The 24,195-nt window shown below is 46.2% G+C and overlaps 1 protein-coding gene across 8 annotated transcripts in view; it reads right to left on the reverse strand.

Moving 5' to 3' along the window:
• Nucleotides 1-6,121: 6,121 nt before the first annotated feature.
• Nucleotides 6,122-24,195, reverse strand: part of antxr2a (ANTXR cell adhesion molecule 2a) — a 130,755-nt gene continuing 112,681 nt past the window's right edge. For all 8 annotated transcript variants that reach the window (XM_086205791.1, XM_086205792.1, XM_086205790.1 and 5 more), the window contains one exon: nucleotides 6,122-8,681. In XM_086205791.1, coding sequence (XP_086061917.1) covers nucleotides 8,643-8,681 — 39 coding nt within the window. In that variant the 3' untranslated portion in view covers nucleotides 6,122-8,642. The remainder of the gene's footprint in view (nucleotides 8,682-24,195) is intronic.

Raw genomic sequence — 24,195 nt, forward strand, 5'->3', positions numbered from 1 at the left:
GAGGGATTTATCTTTGAGCTCAAACTCTTCGATGTTGTTTTGCGCATCTGAGAAGCTGAACTCAACACCTTTGACTGATGGAACTTTTTAAGGTTGTAAAGGTCAGTAAACACCTGAGGTGCAGCATCAGTGGACTGATGACACACAAGAGCGCGGCCCCGCCCCACGCACACTTCCTGTCATCCTCCCAGTGCCGGTTACAGCGCCAGGTAACGCCGGCGGCACCACCTGATCCGAGCTGCAGCTGAGAGTTCGCTAATCAGGCCGCAGCTTCATAAAGGAACGATTCATGGCCTCTCAGGACGCAGCGCCGGCGCCACCCTGCTACCAGGATTGATGAAGTCATCCGTCATATTGATCGCCAACATTCTACCAAATGAAAATGATTATCGAATTACTGCGGCTGGGCCGTTAAAGGACCCCGACTCGTAAAACTTGCAAGTTAGAGCTTCTGTGAACCCACTCAATTAAAAAGTACGAGGTAATCGCTTCTACATGCTGTTAGTTTGAGTTATGGCGGTTAGCGCCGGCTCTCGCCGCCGCCGCCGCTACGTCTACTGAGCAATTACTTAAGAAATTATACATTAAAGCTGAGAAGGTATCGCAGGTTTAAGTTCAGGTGACCTTTAAAAGTGCAGTTAAGTGAAAAAGAAAGTTGGACGGCGGAGTTTTTCTATTAAAACTGCTCAGACAAACACAATCCCCCGACCTCCGCCGCTGGCGTGACACCAGCCAGGCCTCCCTGAGCCAAATGTTCACATTAATCAAAACCTGGAGATGAATTAAGCCTCTTTGCCATGTTTGTCAGTTTGTTTCTGACCTTTAACCCCAGCATGAACATCCTGTGTAAACAGTTTGGGACACACAGCTCCGCATTCACAGGCGCTTCAGCAAAACGTCCTCAGCGCCCAAACGTCGATGGTTTCAGTCGTTTCTTTCAGGGATTTCGCAAATAAATCTTTGACTCAGTTTTGGTTAAAAGTTGGTTAATGTTGGTTTCGGGACAGAGACTGTAACCACGCCCCTATCAGACATCAGCTTCGTTTCTTCATGTTTTCCCCACCAGCAGGACGATCAGAGGTTGCGTTCGAGGTCCACCATAAAGACTCTGTGTCCCTGCGTTTATTCTGAATACTTGTCGATGTTTCCTTCTCTTGATAAACGACCCCATTTCTCCGAGAATCAATTAATAAAAGTGGGTAAAATGAGTTTGTGAGTCGGAAACCGAAACCTTCCCACGAGCTCGGTGCACGCGACCGTCTTTGTCCAATCACGCCTCAGAGTTTCAGGGTGACCCGACGGTCCATGGAGTTGCTAATCGATCCTTTAGGTCTTTTCTTCTCGTTAGCATCCATCGCCTCTGTGACAAACATGTTTGTTCCACAACGGGAGCTCTGCATCAGCGATACTATCGATGACTCTTCACTCTCCCATGCTTTGGTGCTTCAATTAGCAGCAGACGGCGATGGCGATGGCGGCGGCGAGGGCAAGGTGACAAACATGTTGTCGTCTGTGTGCTCATGAAATTATTTGTTTGCAAACCGGCAGGTTGAGCTAATACCTCACAGCCCCGGCCAGATTAGGCAGTTAGGGAGGATGACTCTCACCTGAGGACCAATAGGAGCGCAGCATCCTCCACCTTTCCCCCCCAGCTCTCCCTCCATCCCTCCGTCCTTCTCTCCCTTCATTCACTGAGGATCAAGCCTCCATAATCCCGGGATTTTATATCCACCAAAACAGCTTGGGCCCATCAGCAAATTGCAATGGCATATGGTATAGGTTTATGATTCATCTGGCACATGCACTGCTCTGAGAGCCTCCTCATCCGCGGGCAAACACCGGCAAAATATCGGAACGTTCGGCGGTGCCAGCGGCGCCGGGTGTGTGGGAGGGCTGTGTTTGTTCGGCCCAGTAAGCGCAGCAGCTGAGGTTGTAAACAACAATTCGGATCTGTCGCCCCTCCTGCGTTCTGGGCCGGATTAGGGATTGGCACCGGGACCGGACGCTTTGAGGCGGGCCGGTCTCCGCGGAGACGAGGGGATGGAGGCACGGAGGTGAACCGCACGGGACTCTAATACCAAACGCTCATCGCTCACTTCAGATAACGGCCAACAGAAACAGCAGCCAATAACAGAGAGCAGGAGAAGAACTAGCTGGGACACGAAGACGAAGCAAACACGCCGGAGCCGCACCTCGCCGCCGCGGTGCTTTCACACTCAACGTCGATTTGAGAGCCGGCACTTCCACTCATTGATCACTGATTGGTAAAGCCATCAGGCTTGAGCTGCTGGTGACTTCATAAAATATCGTCACAGGTCTGTTTTCATTTCCACAGCTGATTTCGCTCAAAGTAGCTGGGCTCTCATTAGCGTCAGAGCCCCCATGTGATCCAGCACATTAGCACCATTTCCAAACATCTGCTGGACCAGTCAGACGCGATCTGCTGCCTCCTCTGCAAATGTGACATGATTGCATACAAACACCTCCAGCTAAAGTTCCCCTCTGTCTTCATTAAAGCGCCGGCGCTGCCGGCAAGGTGACTCAACCCGGCTCGGACGCGGCTCCACCCCCGCCGGCTCGGCCGGAGCTCGCGCAGCCTAATGCCATTGGCTCAGAGGGCCGTCCGTCAGGCGCTGAGCCGGGTCAATATGGGTTCAGACGTGGAGCAGAAGTGACCGGGGCTGCCTGCCTGGATCCAACGCTGAGAGAAGGCCTGCCCAGAGCTGACAGCCAGAATGTTGGAGGTTTATCATTAGCAGGCTCCAGACGGCCGTCCAGCCCTCCGGCCGGACAGGTGATCGCACCGGGCTGCCTGACTCAACATATGCCCCCGCCGCGCTCCAACACACATATTGTGCCATCATTATTTCATACCTAGCAGGAGCGTTTCTCAGCGCGGCCCAGATCTAGGTGCAAAAGCAGGTTGCTGTGAAAAGAGGCGCTTGTGTGTGTGTGTGTGTGTGTGTGTGTGTGTGTGTGTGTAGGTGAGAGAGAGAGAAATAAAACAGCATCGGAAACCTTCTGCATGTGTCGACCATCTGTTCTGTTCATTCGCCGCTGCACCGGAAAGAACGAGCAGGTCCAGACGTCTCTGGATCGTTCTCCTGGACCTACGACCTCCGGCCCGACTCTCCCGGTCTCAGACTCGCTTCTTCAAACATGTTTGATCCACGTGTCCCAAAGCATCCAGGGAACCTTGTTTTGAACCGTTCCAAATGTTCCGGACCTTTCAGACGGGCTTTGCACTGCGAGTACTCAGAATAATCAAAATCAGATGAAGCTCAATAAAGAGGTTCCCTCATTCCGAGGGGGCGAGGGGTGAACAGGTGGGGAGCTGCAGCTTTGACTGGTCCGAGTCTCCAAACTCAGCGCTCGAACCGATGAACAGCTATGAAAGAACCGTGGCGTTCATTCCTTTATTACGCGTCCGTCTGCTTGGAGTACTGTCATGTCGCATCTGTTCAGGTGTCTTTGAAACCTTCACACCTGAACGCCACTGATCTACAGCTCGGCCTATCAAACCGCAATGATTGTTCACATATCAAGCTTCAGATTTACAAATAACATTTATTTAAGAGGTGTGTGTCTTTAAAAAAAAAAAAAAAAACTTTTTTTTTTTCTTTTTAAAGAAACAGAACGTCTGCCAGCTCCTGCTGAATGATTCTGGTTCATGGAACGACACATAAACCGAGTTCATGTGTAAATAAGATGATCTGACGTATAGAACGTCGCCATACGCCTTTCCACTTTCTTTGAAATAACGGTGCGCCGCGGCTGACATACATCTAATCATCTTACAGGAGTTCTAAATCTTTATCGGCACAGATCGTATATGCAGCTCTCAACTTCTCACAGGAAAGAGCATCAAGCTAAAGCTCTGAAATCCCGAGCCGCCGAGCTCTCCTAATCCCCCACCTGCATCCTCCACAGCAGCCCCCCGTCTCGCCTGAGAGGAGGATTTACTCGTAATACTCGCAGAAATACAATGCATAAAATCAAGTGTCAACTCTAACAAGCTGTTCTTAGGGCGCGCGAGGGGCCGCCCTCCGGGGTCCGAGCGGGTCCCGGCTCGGGCTGCCGCGGGGTCCCCGGCCGTAGGAGGCGCCGCGCTTGATCCCAAAGTTCCCTAAATTTCAGAGACAACTGTGCAAATGGGGATAACCTGAGAAGCCAGACGGGCTTTCAGGGGGCAACAGCTGCTTAAGTCTGTTTGCTGCCTGCCGGAGAAACTTTATCAGGGGAAGTGGAGGTTGAGATTTTACGGCGGCTAAGCCCCCTCCATCAAATTGCGAAAACAGAACCTTGTGGCACAGCTCAGGGTGGATTTAGGAGTTTGCTCTGTGTTTTCTTGGCTGCCAGCGTTAATATAAAAATAGAAGAACGCAAAGACCTTCGGATGCTGCCGTCCTCATGTGCTGCTTTTATTCCAACCAGTGTGTTAGACGGAGGATCAGACAAATACAATGCTGCCTTTTCTTCACCAAACCGCAAGAATCCCTAGTAGAGAGAAAGGAACTGGGCCTGGAACTGTCAATCTGAGACCTGCCAGTAAACCAGGCCCCTACGACTCCTGCTGGGTTTTTCTAACCATTTACCATATCAGTTCTTATTAGTTATTGTTAAATTACGCCAATTCACCAAATTGTCCCTTTGTGGTTTATGAAAATGATGCGCAGCGTCTAATCTTGGTCAAACACACGACATCTTTTGGGTAATTCTGCTGCTTTTTTGCTTGCGTTCCGTCTCTAAACTGAAGTGTTTATTCAAGAGTGGCAGTATGCCGCTATGTACCGAGGCTGTGGAGAAGTCACATGACCCAGGAGCGGCTGTTTGGAAGTCACATGACCCAGGAGCGGGCGACGGCTTAAAGGGCAGACATAAATTCTGTCAACGTGAGAGGAAGAAGATGTTTTTCTTTGAATATTTTATTGAGTTTTACAGGCTTAAAAAAATGTATTTATTATTATATTGAATTATTCTAACGAATGTGAACGTATGAGGATTGTTCTGGGCCTGCTGATATTTCTCTCTCTCTCTTTTTGCAAACAACTTCTATATTTCAGATCCATTAATTTATGTTTACACACACACAACCAGACAGAATCTCAATGGAGAGAAAAACTCACTGAGAACAGATTTTAAACGTCCTGTCTGACGTCTGCCTTTACTGCTAAATTTAATCATTATGTCCACGTTCTATGACGGAAATAAAAACAATGTATGAATGTATGGAAAAGCACGTGGTAGACACACACACACACGCGCCCACACGCATGCACACACACACACACACACGCAGGCACGCACACACACACCTCAGCTGGGATCTTGTCACAGCATGCAAATGTGGACAAAGCAGAAGGTGTACGAGCGCATATTTTTACTAAATGCAAGACCTCATTTTTGGGGCGTTGAAGACCTCGGAGGGATGTTGTGTGTGTGTGTGTGTGTGTGTGTGTGTGTGTGTGTGTGTGTGTGTGGGGCCAGTGCCTCCGGTGACTGACTTCACAGGGGGAGAGGCTACACACTGTCCACTCCTCTGTCCACACACACTCCGTATAATCACGTTCCCTGTCTGGCCCTATAAATCTGCCAGGGCCCAATTAAAGATGGCCGTTAGCGTGTCCGCCCCCACCAGCACACGCCTTTAAAAAAAAGAGGAGAAAACAACTGCTCGCTTTTCATGCAACACATACACACACACACGTATATTATATATAAATATATATAAATAAAAAAATATATTTATGTATAAATAAAATATATATAAATAAATAAATAAATATATATATCAATAAAAAAATTATATATATATATTAATAAAAAAATATGTATAATTTTTTTTTCTTTTTGGATACAACAGAAGGCAGAACAATGTCACACTCAGACAAAGATGCGTCGGCCATGTTGGGTCGACTCTCACACGTGAGCAGCTCGTGCGACGTGAACCGAACCGACCAAACGTGCGGCGAGAGCAGAACTAAGAACCCGAGCGAAGAACCCAAATGGTGGAACCACCAGAGCAGGATAAATTACTCTCAGCCTCTGAGAATAACACGTGTGTGCATGCAAGGACGGGACCACGGAGCGGCAGAGTAAAAGAACATGTCACACCACACACATAATTATTATTATTATTGTCATTGTTATTATTGTTATCATCATCATCATTATTATTATCTGTTACAAAGATCCTTAAAGGAGTCAAATCTAGGTTTTGGTATCATTTCCTGCATATCAAACCTTTGGAATGTCAGATTAAACCTGCGTGGACTGAAATTGAAAAAATAATTTAAATAATTTAAAAATAGACTTTTTCTTTTCCTTCCTTTCTACTTTCTTTTCAACACTCAATCTTTCTTTCATGGTTGTGGGGGGGGGGGGGGGGGGGGGGTACACACAGACAAAATGTTCCAAAAAAAGAACTTCTAATTTCAAAGGAAGCCAGCGGTGCAGATCAGAAACTTGATATAAAACCACCTCGAACGTGGGAGAACTGTTCGACACAACAACCCTCCGCTTTAAACTCAAGTTGAAACTTAAAAAAAAAAAAAAGTGTATTAATGCTTTGAAATAAAAAAAACATAAAATAAAATAAAATGACAACATTACATTTTTCACTTTTGTCTTTAAATGATAATAAAAGCAACATTATTTTAAACTGTGCAGAAATACAAAGAAAAAAAAACTTTACATGAAATGCATCAATTTTACAAAAGGCAACTTTGAATGTATCTACAATTTAAGGTGCTGCGAGTGTGTACTGATGGTTGGGAGTGTACTTGCAGTGTGTGGGGGTGTGTGTGTTGTGGCTGCTATGTAAATATCTCATTAGTTGGGGTTAATAACATTCCTGTGCTCCTGGTTGTAACATAAAAAGAGGAGATCTAAAGTGTCCTCGTCCATCATGTGTCCACCGAGACGCTGATGAGCCTATTAAATGTCAGACTGCAAAATTATGCAAGACGCTAAAAGTGTTTAAGTCGGACATAAATACCAGCCGACCCCGAGGATTTGATTTGGAATTATTTATGTTCCTGCGATTGGCAGGAAGAGAAAACAAAGGAATAATTAGGCCGGCGTGACGCCCGCTCACCCGCCCGCCCGGCGTGTCCCCGCCGAATGTGAACCGCCCTCAAACTTGATGGTTGTTGAACTTATTTTTAGTGTCATTTGATAAGCTTCCCTGCTTGCACAGAGACATCCCACTGACCCAGCCACTGGTCATTGTCTATACCGCTTCCCGTCAAAGCCGCCGTGCTTTGTCAGGTTTCGACTCGAATATCCATTTTCCATCTGAAGTACGGAATCCGAAGTGACTGGATCATTCGAGCCTTTTTCTTCAGCTGCTGCCCCCTTTCCTCCCCCACAGTGTTTCCGCTCGCACTAACATCATTTGGGATTGGCGTCATGACAGCGCGCTTGACAAATCCACAATATAGATAAATACAAATACCCTGCTTTTTTGGGGTGAGGGCGGAGGCCGAGAGGGGGGGCGGGGGGACATAATTTCTGGAAATGAACAATACTTATCCGTCCGTCGCATCCGCTACTTTGGGTTTACGTTTCGGACCGCCGCGGCGTGGTGTCCTCCTTTCCTCTACGTGGTAATGGGTCATTCAATGTCAGAAGGCATAAAAAAGAGACAGCCAAGTCTTCACAGGCTGCTGCTTGCTGTTGCCTTTAATTATTTTAATTAAACTTTGATATTCCGGGCGCCGGGAGAACTGGCGAGTTGTGACGCAGCCCTCGGAGGATTCAGACGGAGAAGCGCCGAGGCTCCATATAGCTTAAAAGTCTGAAGCGATGGGCCTGTTTCTGGGCGGAGATGTGCTACGCCTTACTGAGCAGAGAGCAGACTGTGTGGAAAACACCAAGCGCCATGTCAAGGTCTGGAAGGCATCAATCCCTCAAACGTAGCTGGAGATCCTCGCGGTCAGGAGGCTGTCCTGCGGTCGAATAACGCTCTATTAATTTCCTTGTCCCGGGTACATAATGAAGGAAGGTGTCTTCAACAACAACAAAAAAAAGGGCAAAGTCTTCCAGCACCTTGGGGCGTCCTGTCTACAATTTGTCATGCGTGTGCACTTCTGTGTGTTAAAATGACAAGATAAGCCGGTCAAAGGGCGGCCGCAGGGCAGCCGACGCCGCTGAAGTTGGAGCGGATCGGTGATGAGACGTCGCCGGGAGCCGGTGGACACTCGCGAGGCCCCGCTGGGATTATTTCGACTTCTACACCGAAGGCAAACAGCCTCTTTCGCCAGGTTTTTGTTTTTTTTCCCCCCACTTCTTCTTTTTTTTTTATCTAAAAGAAAGCTTCAGTCTGTATCCGTGATGTTCATCCTCAGACGGCGCAACGCGGTCGGAATACGTGACGTCTTTGGCGGCGACACTCGAGAAAGAGAGAGGCGAGTTGAGGGTTTCTAATGTGACGGTAAACAAGTTAAAGAATCAACTAAACACCTCAGGTGCTTCAGGAAAACTGAGTAGGAAACTTGGTGTGAAGTGAAGCAGAGCGGAGGGTTGGCGGTTGTAGAGCGGCAGGATTACGCTCCCTCCAAAGACACACACACGCTCACACACACTCACAAAGCTCTGGACCACAGCGAGCGACACGTTTCTCACACTCTAGTTCTGCTTCTCTACTGGTGTGGCACACGGCTGAAGTTGATGCACCGGCCCTGAAAATACACACACACACACACACACACACACACACACACACACACACACACACACACACACACACACACACACAGAAATGCAGTTAAAATCAGGTTTGTCATCCTGTTAAAAACGCTGCCATATTCAATAATATTTCTGCAAGAATCACGTCAATTCATCAAAATATGATTTTGGTATCTGACATTTCTAATCAATAATCAATAATAAAAGCTATTCAATTTGTTTCATTGAATCAATCAATCAAATACAGGTTCTACAGCTGTCAATCAAGGACATGACAAGGATGTTTAGTCACCAAAAAAAACAAAAAAACAAAATCTAAATAAAATTTGAAAAGAATTCTTTGGACAGATAAAACAATTGAAGATATTAAATCAGTTGGAGCATTGACCTGCACACTCCTGGTCTCTCAATATCTGAATAAACACACATTAATGAATGTCTGTCTAGGTCTCCACCAACATCCGTGTGTGTGTGTGTGTGTGTGTGTGTGTGTGTGTGAGAGCCTCTCCCAGCAGCAGCAGCTTGTTCATCAACAGTGGGCCGACTGGCACCAAGAGGGAGCTCTCGCACAGCAAATCCCCATCAGGCAGCGGCCCTCCAACCCCACACACACACACACACACACACACACACACACACACACACACACACACACACACCTCTCTACAAGAGTCTTTTCAACCTTCACCTGCTCTTTGTTCAGCTCATTCCTTCATGTTGGAGCAGCAAACTGAGCCTCCTGATGAAGCACTGGAGGAGCGCTGCTCGTCCGGTCGGCTCAGGAGAGGTTCATGCATTTATCGATTTGGATTTGGTTTTACAACATTAGGAGAATGTGTTTAAATCAATTTTACACATTTCTCTCACCCCATTTTCCCTAATTCACAAGTACGGTTAACAAACTGGGAGACAGAATCTCGCCACTGCAAACGATCATTGCCGTCGACTGCTGTCGCCGCCATTTTCCAGGATGACAGCAGCAACGTGTCTGATACTCGCTGGTACTCGAGACCTGCTCCAGTTCCTCTGACTGAGAGTAACTTCCAGGGTGTCTTGGTTCCAGGTGTAAAACTCTTTAAATAAAGAATCTGCTGAAACCTCAAGAACTGAACGAGACATTTACTTCCAGAGCCGTTGTGAAGGCAGAGGTTCTACTGATGCAGAAACAGGTCACGAAGGGAAGCAACATTTCTCAAAGCGTCATCTTTACCCTGTGAGAGGACCTACAACTGCAGGATATAAGCATTACAGGTGGATAATTGATGCACCTGCAGGTTCAGGTGACCCTAAGCGTATCAGTGCATCACTCGCGCTCCCACTGAGCGTGACACGCACATGTTCCTCCTCCCCTGACAGAACCAGAGCCCGTTCTTTCAGGCCCAGGTGGAGGCCCAGATCTAATTGAGGTATTACGGATAGGAATGACTGGGTCGCTGGCGCCGGAGCTCCTACAGTATCTGGAGCGCTACAGTCTGGCTCAGCAGCAGACGTGTGCACGGGCCGACTGTGACGAGGGCTTTAGAGGAGCTGGAGAATCTTCCAGTCCTCATCATTTGGCAGGGCGGGTGTGTGTTTGGTGGAGGGGTGGGGGCTTCGCTCCATCTCTGCATGGTAAGCCCCTCGACGTGTACCCTCTGCAACTAATCTCACACAGTCAACAAATAAGGCACATCAGATGCTGTTTTGGCCGCGGCCATCAGAGCGGCTAAGTTCAGTGGATTTTAGGGGTTTTATGGCATGGGGGTTCGCTGAGGAGAGAAGTGCTCTGCGCGGCAGCAGGATGGCAGGCGAAGCAGGGGGGGATCTGGTGCGAGGGCGAAGCAGGTGCAGCACAATACGGTCCAACCCATTCCAGCTCCCCTGTTCCCGGATGAGCGGGGCCTGACTTGGCAGGGAGAGCTTTCTTGTAAGTGGGCCATGTTGGAGAGATGGCGGCCCACCTGTGCCACCCGCAGCCGGGGAGAACAATAGTTGGAATATGTCAGCAAGGAATGTCAGAGTGAGATCTCATCAGACGGACAAGCGTGACTGCGAATAGACGGGCAGATGAGTCAGTTGGGGAGACGGGGGGTGAGGAGACAAGACCAGGACTTGGGTGTGTTGGGGGGGGGGGGGGGGGGGCAACGAGGGGCTGCTAATGAAGACAAATGGATAAAGACCGTCACAGACCCTCGACTTACTAATGACTGAAATAAACAGAAATATGTAGATTATTATTTTTTACTGATACACCTAAGAGGGTATGGAACGTTAGCATCAAGCTAACGATGTTTCATTATCGCCTGCATTCAATGCAGATTTGTGATTCATTCACTCAATTTAACCCAAGAATTAATTGAGTTCTGATAAAAAACACACCACCTAGCTGCTTACCTAGCTGGACCTTTTGATTCATTTTAAAATACATGATCAAAGTATATGTCGAAAAATCTATGATGAGTTTATTGAGTAGAATGATGTAACTTAACACCATGTAAACATTTACTCAGTTCTATAAAATGCAGGCTAAACTGAAAGGTATTATCTTGTTTTTGAGAGGTAACTTCATTTAAAAAATAGTCAATCAAAAGCTTTATTTTTCCATGTGAAGACATGGACATCTTAACGTGTGCACACTGATGTTACTACACCTGGATTCTTCTTTTCTCTTCGATGTCTAAATTTGTCATAGATTTTTCTGTACATTTATTTTTGATTTGTTATTAATTTCTTTTAGAATGTCTACAAATTACTTGTAAATCTATACACTCATCCTCTCAAATTACTATTGTTAAGGACATATTTAGGGAATAATAATTGCTGCTATTGTTATTAATTAAAAAAGAAAGTACAAGCTACACCCGCCTGTCCTTTGACCCTCGATGCAGGTGTAGAAATATTTCCCCTAGAAAACTTTTAAAGGGTGAAAGATGGTTGAAATCTCTAGACAGCCTTGCAACACATGCCTCTTGGACACAATAGATTTAAAAAATAATAACAGTTTGTTTGAGAGAAAAAATTGTAAAATATTTGCCCAGAGAAGAACAAAAAATTGTAAAAAAAAAAAAAAAAAAAAAAGCATTTTGAACTGAATAATCTAATCATAATCTTGGAAATATGTTGCCAGTAAGTGTTTAGTTTGTATGTGAGACGAGGGAATGTGGGTCTGAGTCACCTCTAAAGACTCGTTTGTCCATCTAAGTGGAGTCTGGTCCTGCAAAGCCCAGGTCGTGTTGGTGGGCCGGGCTGCGTGTTGACAGGAGCTGCAGAGGTCCACGTTTGCCCAGTCCTCCTCAGACATGTTTGTCACCCACACTGTTGGCTTGTAACTGGAGGCAGAGCTCCAGAAGTGCTGCTGGTGTGTGTGTGTGTGTGTGTGTGTGTGTATGTGCGCGCGCACGCAGCTCATGACTCGAGGAGGCGAGGTGATCCAGGAGGAAGGCCCTCGCACCCCAGTCCCTGTGCTTCCAAGCTGTAACGTGCAGTCAGATACATGCAGACATCAGACCACAACCAGGATGCTGGTCGGGTCAAAGATCAGGAGCTCAGGTAACCTGAGTGTGGACACATGTTGTCCCTCCAAACTTTACAGGTGTGTATCAGTGATCGACAAGACGCCATTGAGAAATTTTAGGGATTTCTGGCACCAATTCCAGTCTTGACACTACCATCAAACAGGCTCTGGCATGGAAGCCACGAGGCAAGCAGGGGAGAGGAAGACCCGGGTAGACCTGGCCAAGGTTCTGCATCAAGCACAACTCAGCAGATCTGGTTTCTGAGATCAAATGTTTCCTATCAACAACAGTCAAAATGTCCAGTTTTCTTGGCATCAACAAACGTAAATCCCTTTAGGATGTCTCTAACGTCGACACAGCTGGAGATTCCATGTGAGGCATTTAAATATTTGTTCTATAATTCTCGTCAGCTGGCAGCAGCAAGGTTGCAAGTGAGCACGTTTTCCATGTCCCCCCCCCCCCCCAAAAAACACAAACAAAAAAACAAAAACAGGATGTGAGAACTTGCTGGTTTTATTTAGTCGAGCCACCGTGTGCAGCTATTGAATCTAAAGGGTTTTACTTCAGAACTGTTGGGAATTTTCACCTTAAACGCGTTGAACACAGTAAATAACGTAGAAACCACCTCTAATCTATACATTCAACAGGAGTAAAACTGAAACACGCAGCAGGATGGAAGCAGCTGAGAGCGAGCTTCTCATATTAACTGATGGTAAAGTTGTTTATAATAATAATAATAATAATAATAAAAAAACAACAAACATGGAAGAGCTGCGGGGCAGAAGCTCGCCGTTAGGTTACAGAACAAGCGCCCATCTGGACTGGAGTGTGAAAACACTTGCAAGCATCAGACTTGTAATCCAGTTGCAAGATGCTTATTTTGCAGTGATAAGCTGCAGGCTTTGAAAGATTTCATTACCAGAACAGAGACTTCTTTTTCCCCACATTAGAGCTCGGCGGTATATACAGTAGCTCAGTTAATCCAGGGATTACTTCATCCAACAGCAACATTCACCATTCCAGCACTCATCTGTTGCGACAAAATCTTAACAAGCTCAACACTTAATGAAAATGACACATTACTTTTGTAGACGATGTACATTTTTACTGCCTTGTACACCGAGGTCTTCTGCAGCCGTGGTAATCGGTGCCAGTGAGCCTCTGGATCCAGATCTATCAGTAAAATTCACACGTACGTGTCAAGTAAATTAGCCACTAGCTAAATAAAGTAATGTGGTTATGTAGGTTAGCTACACCTAGCTTAGCTGTGCATAAATGGAAAAAATAGTTTTAGTATCAGGTGATTATTATGCTATCTTATTGGTCAGCTTCAGGATTCTCATTCTCAGTTACCGACATGTGTTGCAGTGACCAATTTAGCCTGCCAGCTAAACTCTAGAGGCTGAGCTAAAAAAAAAAATAAAAATAGCACGCTAACAGCGACCTACAGAAGGAAAAGAGCTGTAAACACATGAGGGGGATGGCAGCGAACTCAGTGGTGATGACCGTCAGCCATCGTGATGGACGGTAGCGTCGGCCATCGGTCACCGTTGGTGCAACTGGGGTCAGAATCTGGCGGGACTTGTGAAAATCTGATGCAACCGTTACTGAAAACAGCCTCCAATTCTGGCGGAGGACACAGACTTCAAAACGTAAAAAACTCAAAACAGAGTCATCGTCCCCTTCGAGTCTCCGCCTGTCGAGCCACCGCCACCCGACATGTGTTCTGTTTTACTCCGCGTCCTCTGCCACATATTGAACAAATTAAAAGTTCAAGTTGGAGGGAGAAGCACAGCTGCACGGGGACAGAGGGGAGAGCCAGAGTGTGAGCAATCCTCCCTCCACGAGGCTGCTGGCCCTCCTCTCTCTCTCTCTCTCTCTCTCTCTCTCTCACACACACACACACACACACACACACTGCCCACACAGCGCTGCCATCTGGCCTGCTGGGAAATCAGAGCCACCTGAGACTCGGCCAAAAGCATGATGCTCGCTGACAACTCGGCCATTTCTTCTCATTGTAAAGAGATGAATAAAGATTGTACGAGCACATAAGGTGCACGAAACACTTTCTCAGTACACTTCTGAGAACTGAGCGGAGACGTTGGAAGGGAAATTGTGTCGTTCCAGATCAGAGGACTGCTTGTATTCAGTCCTGCTTAGAATGCTTCCACATGCATGGACGCGAAGGCATGGAGGTAAAATAGATGTGAAAATGTACAGTGCTTTTGGCGCTGCAATGAAGAAATTTAACTCCAAAACTCAAGCGCCGCTCTACAAGTTTCAGGCTCTGCATCACATTCTGGGATTTGTTCCCATTCGGCGGCAGGAGCACCAGGGCTGACGGCGGTCAACGGCTCCGTCAGTGTTCCAGGTCCAAGGGTGGTGGACGGGTCAAGGTCAGCTGGGTTCTGAACACTCAAACTGGGACAACAATTTCAACTTCAAGAGCAGATCCCAAACCTTTACTCTAACATTCATCATTGGCCCGAACCCTGAAACATCCCATTATTTTTTATTTATTTTTTGCTGTGATAAGACCAGGAATTTATTTTTTCAAGAATTAAATAAATATTTATTCATAAAAGACAGAAGTTTCAGCCTCAGCTACTCTGAAGTGAATTAGATAGATTATATCTTTGGGTCCTGCTGCATTTTCTGTGCTACAAATTTGGATTTGCACTTCACAATCACCGCAGTCCCCGATTATGTGACACAAACTGGTTTTGAACAGCCCGTGGAAGTATTTACAGTACACAAGAGTATTCCCAGAGTACCTGTTCGCCCCGCTGCCGGCTGCATGGACCGCAGGAGCTCGCTGAGAGCAGGTTTATCAAAGAGCAAACAGATTCAGGTGGATGGTTGCGGGCGCCAGTCCATGTTTTACAAAACAGCATCAGTTAAATGCTAAAATCTCCATAAACAACCCACAATGTTGCACTGCTGCCTGGTACTGCCTCTGGTATTCATTTTAATCAATTTATTTTTGTTTTTTATAAAGCAGTTCTGTGTATTTTGTTTCTTTTTATGAGCCTGGACGGATGTACTGTTACACACGGACTGGAGGGAAAAGACTCAGCAGCTAAAGAGTTGAGATCTGTTTAAAGGGGCGGGCGACGCACGGCTGCCGTGGTCAGTTTAGCGGCTTCAGTAGTTTGTAATGGAAGTGTTCTGCTTTAACAGCCGTGTCGCCCAGCCTAAGTGCCCAGTCTACTTTATATTGGGGCGATAAACAGACAGACGTCTTCCTTTGTCCACCCTCTGGTGCAGAGTCCAAGGTTCCCATTCCTTGTAAATGCCTTCTGAGGTCATAAAGAATTTTAGGCGTACTTTTGTTGTTTTTAGACGGGTTCACGGGGGAGTGCAGCCTTGCTAGACTATAACAACAGACAAACAGTGATTGGTCTGACTGTTTAGATGACATTAAAAGTGTGATAAGGAGCTTTCCTCCGACTACGGTCGAACAAGAGGTCACGCCCCCTGACAAGGAGGATGGCGGGTTTGTACCTGCTCATTCATGCATCCTGCCACTGCGCGTGATAACAAAGACAAACATCCAAAATGTAAATCCTGAAAATGCTCTTGAAGCCGTATCAGTTGTCAAAGTAGCGTTTCCTGAGTTTTGAGCATGGATGCTGCAGAACTGTAGGTGCAGCTGTTTCCTGCCTGGGTCTCCTACTCGCCTCCACCCCTCCCCAACCAGCCTCTCTTTTTGTCAGAGTAAGTGCACATCATTGGCAGCTAAAAGCTCTGGGCACCGTCCCTCTGGTTGTTCCAGAGAAATGCCAATCGTTTTGGCGTGGATGGGGGCCCTCACAGACGGCGCAGGAAGGCACAGATGGCACTAATGGACGAGCAGAATCCAACCGAGGGACCCGGACAGAGCCACACCGGAGCGCCGTCCAAATAACTGTAGTGTGAATGTACTGTATGGCCAACGCATCGCTCTGCTCTAGCGGGGCCGATGCCACGGCAATGCGGCATAAAGAATTTAAAATGATAAAATAATCATAAGTGGAGATTGTGGGAGGATCAACGTGGAGCTGCGCCAGGAGGATCAGACAGAGGAGAGATTGTTCCTGGGCTGATACGTACTGAAGGGAGGTAGACGGGCCCCGTCCAAGGCAACCCACTCCAGTCACACATGGGCGTTAACAGCTAACGGTCGGTCTCTGTCTGTCACGGAATCACCGGATTATAGACAGCACCTTCTCCTGCTACAATGGCACTTTCATGCAGGCCAGCTGATAGCGTCTTCTACAACCCGGGAGGTGGCAGACTTTCATGTAGATGTTATTTACCACCAGAATCTCTTCCCCCATTCCCCATGTGATGCCCACAGATTTCACATTTGTTGTGTGCTGCATTCACAAATCAGTCTCTTATTCTGCTCGTAGTGCTACACAGATGCTTGTAGGAAGAACTAGTCACAGCTTTTGGTGGTGCTAAGCTAGCTCTGTTCTTTGGATACAAGTTCTAATATTTCAAAAAGGGTCATGGTATCTGAAATCAGAGCCTTCTGCGTTGCTTCTAAAAAAAGACAATTCAGTACAGAAAAAAAAGGACAGTAGGTGAGGATATCACAGATATTTTTCAAACAATATCATAAGAAGTGGTAAAAAAAACAGTGGATTTTTGTGACTTCAGAGTACCCTTATAAGGGAGTTACTGTAAGAGTGCTAACAGTGCAGCTAACGGTGGTTGAGAAGACAGTAGCCACAAACTGCTGACTGCCTCACTAGTTTCTTTATTTCTTAACTCTGTAGTCTTTCGTTTAGATTTTCTTCTTCTACCTGCCTTCTTCTCTTCTCTAGATTAGACTATAGTCCATCCCTCTAATTATGAAGTATAACCATTTAAAACACCCCCAAAAAAAGCCTCCACCCCCCACAGACATAACATAGGATACATAATGGATGACATCAGGAACATAGAGGCTGGTTATTAAATATTACATTTTTAATTTCTAAAAAAATAAATATCACAATATTTGGAGGGCCGAATTAGACAATGCCTAATGCCTCTACTCAGTTGAGATTTCATTTTAACGCCTTAAATCAGGTCGGTGGTTAACGTGAGCTCAAAGTATTTTTTTCACTTTTGGTTTACAACAACAACAACAAAAAATCAGTCAGTAAATACCTCGCTTTTTAATTTCTGGTTGTTAACAAGCAAATAAAGGAGACTTCAGAGGTTCTGAAGCGTAGTTGTGGTGACAGTGAGTCACGTGTCCATGCCGTAGCTCCTACATAGCCTAACGTTAGCTTGCTTGCTATGGATTAAAAAAAAAAAAGACAAAGAAAAAATCATAGTGGTGCTCATTAGTGAAGATGATCTTGCTGGACAAAACATGAAGTCTCAACTTCTGTTTGTCTCCTTGCAATAATCCTGAATATTAACGATACATTTTCATATTTTTTGGTTGAGGAAACTCGTGGCAGTGCTAAAGTCCAGCTGGCCCACAAAAATATGTCATCCTGTAGCAGACTACAGCCCCTCCAGTCCCAGTGTAGCATCATTCCTCGTGGGTCGGAACTGAAAAATCGTGTCATGACGTTTTAAATACGTCAAATCAAAGTTTCTGACAGAATTTCTCTGAGAAAATGCCTCAAAGTTATACAGTTGAGGACAGTTAACGAGGAAACTCTGCTTCCAACTTCAAAATAAAATAATAAAACAAAGACTATGGACACACATCTGCTCAGTGTCCCAAAAGCTCAGATCTGCAGCCCAACGCTCTCACCAACACATGCAACCCTTCTGAGCCAGGACTCCAAACACAAACCCAAAATAAAGAGAGGCCATTTGTTAATTTTTCCTGTGGGTGCCATGGCGTATCAGCGTCCACAGAGAGCCACTGGGCTCATCTGTACTTTTAGATTATGTGTCATCATCACCACAACTGTCCTCCACAGCTGGCCAGCAGAGACATCACAAACACTCCCGCCTGCAACGAAAACATAAGCTCCTATCATGTCTGCAGGCTCCGTCCACACACAGCTCACCGTAAAAGTTAGTCTGCTTCACGCTACATGGAATGAGGCTCTTAGCTGCTGAAACCTCAGGCTTGTTTTTAAGCACTGACGATAAAATCTGGATGAACAACATCCAAGAAGCCTCTCAATGTCGTCAAGGAGGCTTTGGCGTACGCAGGGTTCCTTTTCATTTTTGGCCTTCTTGTCTGCGATGGAGTAGAAACGGCAGTCTGAATACAGACAGAAGGCCTGTTTCATCCTTCGCATTTACAGGAAATAACATGGGATACTGTTTAAATTTCAGGTGGGATAATGTGATTCCTGTCACACATTTTATTTGAATCCGAGTGATTCACAAAAACAAAAAGAAATTCTCAAAGGACATAAAACTTGCGGTGAAAAAAAGCTGATAAGATACAGTCGATTGATGCAGCGGTGATTGATTTTACTAGCAGCACAAAGACAGTTGGGATGTTCAGTCATTGTGATTTGATCAACTGAAACTGGACCAAACAGGTTTGCTGGAAACTCTCAGTTTAGTCAAATTATATTAAAAAAGTAAACAAAAACACAATATTTCTTTTTTTTCTGTAGCAATAAAATGTCAAACACTTTAACACGGTGTGTCTCAAAGCACTTTATGTGAAATTAAAAGACGATGAGCAACGGTTGCTAAATTATGAGGTGACGGAAACGTTATTATCTTTCAGGCCAGAAGTCACAAGAGTCCCGCAAAGAAACACTGGTCCAATGGATTTGGTTTGACCGTCACTTAATACTCAACAATTCCAGTTAAACCAAGTCAGCCAATCAAAGTTTCTGCCGAGAAGCAAACCTCCCCTTCATCAGGATCCATCATCTGCGCCCACCTTTGACATTCTGTTAGAATTAGACAGCGTTTAAAGGGTGCAAACATGCATGTAGCAGCAGGACACTGAAGCTAAGAACAACATCCACCGGGAGATGCTGCCACCGCCGCCGCCGCCCTGATCTGAGCATCAGAGACCCATGAAACACTGTTCAGATGTTGTGCGCAGGTTGTTTTATCTTCTGCAGCTTCGCTCACTCATCTAAACAAGCTCCTTTATGTTCCTGATTTAATTCTGTTAATTTTAAACTGTTCAAATCAGCTGATCTGACTGCATCCACCGTCTCGCGGGACTCTCGCCGCAGCGGCGTGGAGCCCGCAGCTCTGGTCAGGTGATTCTTCTAAGGAGTCTCTTTTTTGGGGGCATGAAACTCTTCAATTGGCCTTGATTTTTGGAGAAACCCTACAGAGAGGGTGTGTGTGTGTGTGTGTGTGTGTGTGTTGCTGCCCCTGTTCCCTCCACAGCCCCCCTCCACCAGCGGCATGCTGCACAGGGTCACATGCGATCTGCTCTGAGAGGAGATGCAGGCCATGCGACAGGGCGGGCCAGTAATTGGAGTGAGCTGTCAAGTTGGGGCGGTGTGTGTGTGTGTGTGTGTGCGCGCACGTGCCAGGGCGGCTCCCCTCCTACAGGGTGGCACATATTAAAGTCCCTGATGAGACTAATGCAGGAGGAAGTGGTTTTGGCGTGGCGCCCGGTCAGGAGGTGAAAGCGGAGGCTGGTCTGGGTCGACCCCGACCTGCATGGAATCTGGAGCACGAGGACGCGGCGGTCGGCGGCGTTACTGAGCCCTTTCAGTCCCGCCACTGGGTTTGATTTGCAATGAATATTCATTCGTTCCTGCATCCTCGCCATTACCAGAGAAGTTTCCCAAATTTAAGAAAGCAACATCTCGTATGTACCATTACTGAATCATCGATCCTTCAGACGCAATTAGCGAGAGGCAGATCCCAGCCCCCCCCCTCCAAACGCCGCCACCCCCCCGCAGGAGTTAATCAACAAATTAAAGATGCAGATTCGACTAATGACGTGAACTGCAACGCTCTCCTGCAGTTGACATGATTAACTGCAATTACAAAAAAGGTAAAACAAAAGCATTAATAGGAAATTGTGTCTAATCAAAGGCACAGAGGAGATAATTGCGTGGCGGCTTGATGACAGTTTCAGTTCGTGTCGTCTTCGCCAGCACGCCAACATCTGTAGCTGCTTTCTTCAGCTCTGGCAGAGGAAAAGTTGCTTCACAAACATCGTTTTTGAAGATTTTTATCAGTTGTTGCTACTCATGTGATTTCTTAGCCCTGAATCTAACATTGTGAGACGTGAAATAAGGCGTTAACGTCATTCGGATTCTTAGAATTAGAAACTAAATGATTTGATCTTTTTATGTCATCCGCTGCTGCGCGTTCCAGAAATGTTCTGCTGCTTAAGCAGAGCTCATCCCTGATTTACTCTAAAGATTCTGGGTCAATAATTCACCGCTAAAATATGTCTTCACATGCAAAGTTAAATCTGATCTCACAGCAAAAACTCCAGCTTTAAATCTCAAGCTGGAGAAAAAGTTCTTATTTACGAGGCTGTAAACTAACAAGCTGGAAATATGAGCGAGTTGCAGTGGCGGTGGCGGCGGCGGCGGCGGCGGCCCGCTGTGTCGGGCGGAAAGGCTCGGTGATAAAGCATCTTGTTAGCTGTACTGAGGAAAATATGCTTATCAAGCCGCATGTTAATACAAGCAGTAAATAATGTGATGATGGGCCGGCGATGCTGGAGCTACAACAGCATGGTGGAGCCTGGAGCCACGCTGACGACAGGGAGGAGCTGTTGCTGTGGTTTTTGTTAACACGGACTACAAACTGTGAGAACTGGGTTAATGTGACCTGAGCAGGGAAGACATGAGCAGCTACACACACTGGGTGGACTGACAACAGGCATTTGAGCAACACACACACACTCTCACAGTACAGGGCTGCAACACTTAACACAGCGGCGTATCATGAAAACATCTCATGACGTGATAAATCTATAAAATCCACCCAGGTTTTACGGTTACTCCGTGTTAGCAACGCGGGAAATGACGACATTTAATGTTTTCGCTTTTCTGTACGTGCAGATTTTTGGGGTCACTGCATGTTGGAACTGTGCAACAACTCAGAACCCTCACAGCCTCTCAGATGAGAGTTCCTCCTCGTCACCTACAACGTTTGCCAGAGACGCCACAGTGACCTCAACTGGGCCGCTGCCGCACGCCGGCTTCTACCGCCCTCATCAGCTGCACTGCGGCTCTCACTACTGTCCTAAGTTGAGGCTCGTGGATGAAATCATGGTAGAAAAAAAAAACCCAAAAGAAAGCCCGTGAACTTGAGTCAACTCAGGCTGACCTGGGAGTCAGCGAGGATTGGGGGGTGGGAGTCTTGGTTTGCCGTATGACGAATTGGCGTTCAGCACGCTCAGACCTTCCCCGAGGCCCAGCAGTGAAATTAACAGGTTTGGCAGGCCAGCGTTGCCTTCTCAGGCACTCGCTGGGAGACCGTTCTGCCTCTTTGTCTCAATGGAGACAAATCTTGGGCGTACTGTTTGTTTGGGGAAGGGGTGTGAACGGCGCACACGTCCATCAAATCAATTAGAGTCTTATGCAGACACGGCCTGGCTTGGCCTGGGCTGAAGAGCTTGGCCCGATCCTTTGTGAGGGGTTATGTGAGTCAGAGCACCGCCGCAGCCAACAGTCATGACTCGTGTACTCACAACACCAGTGTGAGCGCAGGGAGGAGGGGTGAAAAGCTTGCATATGGCCAGAGCCAGTGTGTCACATTTGGGCTACAGTTCACATTGGACTCAGACGCTCACACCAATGAGCTCGGGAGGATTGTGGAGCTGCGCCGCGATTTCCTAGCTCATAGGTGCGAGGAAACGGGGCAGCTCGAGCTACTCTGGCTTCAGACAATTATCCGGCATCTTAGCCTTGATTATTGTGGCGAACGGGTTTATTGTGTATTCAGGGGTTCGGGTTATTAGTATTTGTATATCATTATTATTTGTAGTAAACAGGACATGAATATGGACTGGCTTGTACTCCAGTGACAGAGAGAATGAACCATCGCGGTCGGTTGGGATATTGTAGAAAATAACCTCTGTGGCAAGCAACAGTGTATGAACCTCACGTTTTTGTTAATATTTTGACAGTCCTAACAAACACACACCACTTTTGTGATTTCCAGTGCACAAATTAAGACGTTAAACAGTAGAAAGCTAAAGTTAACAAACCACTAACTTCGATATCACCAAAACTAACTTCTGGCTTAATATCTGCGCCGTAACCGAACCGCAATTGTTGTGTATCGTTATAAAAACGAAGTCAAGAAAAAATATATAACAAAGAACCTCCGTTTAAACAGGAGGAGATTCCTTCTACATTCTGAAAAAAGGAAAAATGTCTCTTTACTCAGAAACCAAAACTTTTGTCACGAGGAGGAAATGGCCACATGTTTCCCCGCCATGAAATAAACCGGAATTCTGCTGCTGAGGACGCCTGAATCAGACGCTAAAACGCTGGCAAATACCAGCCCCCACATGGGAAATTCAAGTTTCCATCGCTGCTCTTTTCATGAAGTCAAACCCGGCAGTAACAGTTTTTAGGCTCTGTCCCGGGTCAGCACTTGGTTCAGCTCCTGCTGCTCCCCATGAGCACCAATCCCAGTGCAATCTGTGTGATGGTAATTTATTTGCATATGCTTGGAACTTCAGATATTCACAGTCGCCTGAAGCCTCATCGCAAAGGCTCGGAATTAAGAGTGTAATTATTCTGCAGCTCCGTTCTCGATGACATGACATTAAAAAGGCTAATATCAATGCTGTTTTGCTAATGGCGAGGTTGGTGGTCATAAATCATTAGCATGTGCATGCTGCTCGTCTCAGAGGACTTTTCACCAGGAGGAGCCACATATGATGCTACATTAACTGTCCCAGAGCATTTCGTTGCAAGTTTTCAAGTTTGGTTTTTTTTTTGGAGGGGGTGGGGGAGAGTCAAGCTGCACTGTTAGGGCGACATGCATGCTAATCAGTAACGCCTCGACCTGCAAGACTTTCATTATGCGCTTTTCAACACATTATGTTGTCTGAGGGGGAAAAAACCAAACGCCAGCTGTCATGTTTTATGCATTCGCGTCTCAGTTCCGTCTCGTTGGGAAAATGCAACTCGCCCTGCGCTTTTCCAGCGTGCGTGTTTCATTTACTGCAGAGGTTCGGGAATACGACGACAGCAAGGGCGAGGTCTTCATACTGTCCGCACAATTCTGCGTTTCCTGTAGGTTTTGAGAGCAAACGTCTTCCCACAAATATAAAATCAAAATAGGATGCAGCAGGACAGCTGACTCGTAGTTTAAAACCATCTAAAATCCACGTATCGACGGGCTGGGTCCTGGGGTGAGCCGTCTTTGCTAAAAGTAGGAAGTGACCAAATTTGGAAAGACAGAAATACCTTGACAGCCAATATTTTGTGCCAGTTGTCGATCTATACATGCGAGTCCTGCCGCGCCAAAAATAAGGGGCGTGTGTGAGGCGATTACACTCTAAATAAATATCACAATTAAGGCTTTGAATTTTTGGGGAAGGGTTCACCATCTGGGACCATTAAAACGCTTAAAACTCAGGATTTGCATCTAAAATGAAAAACTTGAGTAAGGAAAGCTGCATCGATGAATCCATCCAATATTTTTATTTGGGTCAAATATCCCTCCATTTAAATCAAACTGACAGTGACATCGCTACTATTAATCCCTCCTCTGTGGATCATCATATAAAGAAGAAGCTGCATTTATGTTGAAATAAGATTAAAGGGTCTTGGTGTTGCTGCTCAAGTGTATAAAAAAATTGTGTCGGAAAATCATGGTACGGAAACAAACTACCAGTTTTTAGTGACCTGTACGGTCACGCTTTAGAACCATTTTAATTTCAAAAAGATGATAAAATAAAGAAACATTCATAAATAATGAAAAACTAAAATAAGACAAGAATAAGAGCAAGCAAAAACACACAAAAAGTCCCTGTTTTTTTAGCTCACAAACCTGCCGATAATTTCAACTCCAGCAAAAGTGTGGCCTCCACTGAGGCTTCCGTGGACGTTCATTTCATGCATTCTCTCTTTCTTGCACGTTTCGACTTAAGAAACATAATTTT

The sequence above is a fragment of the Aulostomus chinensis genome, chromosome 6 (genome assembly GCF_037954235.1).
Source record: "Aulostomus chinensis isolate RoL2024-O1b breed Wild chromosome 6, RoL_Achi_v1.0, whole genome shotgun sequence".
Classification (NCBI taxonomy): domain Eukaryota; kingdom Metazoa; phylum Chordata; class Actinopteri; order Syngnathiformes; family Aulostomidae; genus Aulostomus; species Aulostomus chinensis.